Below are 3,746 nucleotides of genomic sequence, written 5' to 3' on the forward strand. Positions count from 1 at the left end.
CAGTGCCTTTTTTTTTTTTTTTTGAGATGGAGTCTCACTCTGTCACCCAGGCTGGAGTAGTAGTACACTGGCGCGATCTCAGCTCACTGTAACCTCCACCTTCCGGGTTCCAGCAATTCTTCTGCCTCAGCCTCCCGAGTTCCTGGGACTACAGGCACGTGCCACTATGCCCGGTTAATTTTTGTATTTTTAGTAGAGACGGGGTTTCACCATATTGGCCAGGCTGGTCTCTATCTCCTGACCTCGCCATCCGCCCACCTTTGCCTCCCAAAGTGCTGGGATTACAGGCATGAACCACCGCGCCCAGCCAGCCTTGCCTTTGACAAGGACCAAAGAAGCTGAATTTGTCCTCGACTGTTTTCTCCTACCCTCCATATTTGCTTTATGTCTTCTTACCATTGGTACTCTGGGAACCTAGGCAGACCAGACACCTCAAAAAATTTAAATTTCAATCCTAACATGGTGAAACCCCGTCTCTACTAAAAATACAAAAAACAAAAATATTAGCCAGGCGTGGTGACGGGTGCCTGTAGTCCCAGCTACTCGGGAGGCTGAGGCAGGAGAATGGCCAGAACCCAGGAGTCGGAGCTTGCAGTGAGCCGAGATTGCGCCACTGCACTCCAGCCTGGGTGACAGAGTGAGACTCTGTCTCAAAAAAAAAAAACATTAAATTTCAGATACATATTTTTTTAGTATAAGTCTGTCCCAAATACTATATAAAACAGACAGACTTATGCTAAAAATTTATTTGTTGCTTTTCTGAAATTCAAATTTACCTGGGCTTCCTGGTTTTCTGGTTTCATTTCAGTTTGGGTTTTTCTGGGGAGGGTATTGGTTGCTTTGTTTTATTTTGTTTGTCTGTTTGTTTGCTAAATCTGGCAACGCTATATGCAGATTATGAGGAATAGCTATTTTCAACAACAGCTCCACCTTCAAATGTAAATCCAGCCAATCTGTCGTCGTGAACATCCTTCAGACATGCTTTCAGTTAAGTTCCCTCCCCCAAAAAAATCAAGGGCTTTATATCTCAGAAACTTTCAGATTGCTGGGAAAATGAACCTCATTCTTTTATTTATTTTCTATAGGTAACCTCCCTTTTCATAATACAGTCAAGACATGAATGAAAGCTGGCTAAGATCAGAGACAATCTTGTCCTTTAATGGTTTTGGTGCTTCCGTTTTTCCAGTGAGAGCACAGTTCCTGACCTCCTATGGGTGACCATGATCCGATTAAACACATTCATCAGTTTTTAAAAAGAAGAGAAGATGGGCCAAATTGAGGGGAAGCAGGAGTTTGAGGATTCGGCACAGAGAGGGCTTCAAATAGCCCAGACACCAGTCCCTGAACAGGAGGAGGCGCCAAGTGCCCCAAGTGAATTTGCTGCCAATTGACAGGCAAAGTCTACTTAGCAAAACCCAATTTTCATTTGGCTAGTAGGGCTCAGTCCCTGAATGAGGCAAAAAGAAAACTACTTTGATGGAGTCGTTTCATCCAATTTAGAGATTTCATCACTATGACCCAATTCCATTCATAGGGCTGTTAATTGTACCTAAGCAAGAGCAGGCCACCCTCTGGGTCCCTGAAGAGAAGTCTATTGTTCCCAATGGCAGTGTCCACTCACAGTGCAGGTACCCTTCTAAATGGCCTTCCATTAGGCTGGAGGATCTACAGCTCCAGGGAGAGGTCCATCCCAGTCAACCAACAAATGTGTATTGAATACCTTGTTCATACACGACACCTTGGCAAAAGCTGTGAAAGTTATAAGAATGAACCTCTGTCCTCAAAATATTTAACGAGTGTGGTGGGGGAAGAAGTAAGACAAAAAGTAGAGCATAGTCAAGGGCTTACCTGCAAGTCAAAAAGGCCCAGAAAAGGAGCTGGCACTGCAGATGGGCATCAGGAATAAATATGATAATGACAGATGAGAAGGAGAAGGGATATCAGGAAAGGACCAAAATGAGATCCATGAGGGCTATTTGACAAAACCCTTGAAAGTCACTTACCAAGGCCAGAGTAAGAAAATGTATTGTCTTCAGGAAAGCAGGCAGACGCCATATTGCTGAGGACTTTGAAAGTTGGTAATTGAATCTGTAGTAGTGTGTGGACATTCAAGGTTTTGGGGTCAGGGAGTGACAAGATCAGAGCTAGCAACTCATCAGTTACCAAGTGGGCGGGCCTCAGGGGGAAGAGCCCACAGTCACTACGGAGTGTGATCTGCTGGGGTGCTGAATAGCTCTCTTCCTCTTCACCACTCAGACAGCTCCTCTTAGCCCAATAGGATTTTTTTTTTTTTTTTTTGAGACGGAGTCTGGCTCTATCACCCAGGCTGGAGTGCAGTGGCCGGATCTCAGCTCACTGCAAGCTCCACCTCCGGGGTTTACGCCATTCTCCTGCCTCAGCCTCCCGAGTAGCTGGGACTACAGGCGCCCCACCTTGCCCGGCTAGTTTTTTGTATTTTTTAGTAGAGACGGGGTTTCACGGTGTTAGCCAGGATGGTCTCAATCTCCTGACCTCGTGATCCACCCATCTCGGCCTCCCAAAGTGCTGGGATTACAGGCTTGAGCCACCGCGCCCGGCCACCCAATAGGATTTTTAACTTTGTTTGAGAGTGTTATCCCCACTTTAAATTAAATGTCTCTAAAAACGCCAGGTATCATTGAACATGAAGGAACTTAATGGATCCGTCAGTGATAACCCCAGAGGGCTCCCAGGGGCTTCAAGAGGAACAGGGCTGCAGAAGAGGCAGTGAAGGAGTCTGGGACCAATTCTCACCCTTCAGCTCAGGGCCTCTTTCTTGGAAACTGGCTAATTTACCCAAAATGAAGGAACACAGGGAAGAGTTTGGGTCACAAGCTTGAACCACAAATTGATTTCCAGCTTTACACTGACACTCTCTGTGACTTTGCAGACACTCTCCCTTGAATCCCTCCATGTTATCTGTAAAATGGGTAGAACAGTACATCATGACCTTCCAGAGATGATTCCCAGATACACAGACACAATGTAAACCAAATTCTTAATCTTATCAATGTTTTGTTAGAGGGGCAACATCATGCTTTTCAAATCACTTTTGGAAGATGCCAATCACAGTTTTGTTTTGGTTTTTTAAATCCACAGGAAAGGGCAGATGTCCCAGCTCCACCTCATATCATTTAAAAAGTGAACTCTTGAGAATCAGACCCAAGCTGCTGGCCCAGAAGATACTGTCATCTGCACATCTTAGCAACTCACCTCCCAGGTCTCACAGCGACCCCAGCAAGCATCCGTGGTGATCCGAAGGCCCCTGCAGCCTGGCTTCTTGACCAGGAAAGTAAACTCCCTCACGGCACAGCCCACAAAGGTGCGCAGGTTCCCACTGGAGGTGCCAAGGACACAGCCACAGCCAACCAGAAGGAGGAGGGCCATGGGGCCGAGGAAGAGGAACGCCAGCTTCATGCTGCTCTTCCAGAGAGGGAAAGGACAGAGTTTAACAGATCTGGCTGCCCTCAATGGCACAGCCAACCATGCATTGGTCACTATCAAAGGGACCTTGCTCCTAGCATTTCAGGGAAAATGAGCCCAGAAATTGTAAACGCCCACAAACTCCAACACAGGCATCCAGCGATTCCTGTAACTGGTGCCAGTGTGGATTCCATGGCCCTCTCTAGATGCCCACCCTCCAAGTGCATTCTCAGGCTTTTCCTTATTGTAACTTAACTGCTGCAGTTGACTTGTGTGCTGAAGAAGTTTGTCCCAGTGGTCTTTCC

The 3,746-nt window shown here is 46.6% G+C and overlaps 1 protein-coding gene across 1 annotated transcript in view; it reads right to left on the reverse strand.

The window, feature by feature from the left end:
* The window catches only part of GPHB5 (glycoprotein hormone subunit beta 5), a 5,808-nt gene extending 2,309 nt beyond the window's left edge, over window positions 1-3,499 (reverse strand). The window contains exon 1 of the mRNA XM_017895351.1: window positions 3,232-3,499. Within this exon, the coding sequence (XP_017750840.1) occupies window positions 3,232-3,435 (204 nt within the window). The 5' untranslated portion in view covers window positions 3,436-3,499. The remainder of the gene's footprint in view (window positions 1-3,231) is intronic.
* Between the last annotated feature and the right edge of the window lie 247 nt (window positions 3,500-3,746).

Source organism: Rhinopithecus bieti, unplaced genomic scaffold (genome assembly GCF_001698545.2).
Source record: "Rhinopithecus bieti isolate Rb0 unplaced genomic scaffold, ASM169854v2 scaffold_26226, whole genome shotgun sequence".
NCBI lineage: Eukaryota > Metazoa > Chordata > Mammalia > Primates > Cercopithecidae > Rhinopithecus > Rhinopithecus bieti.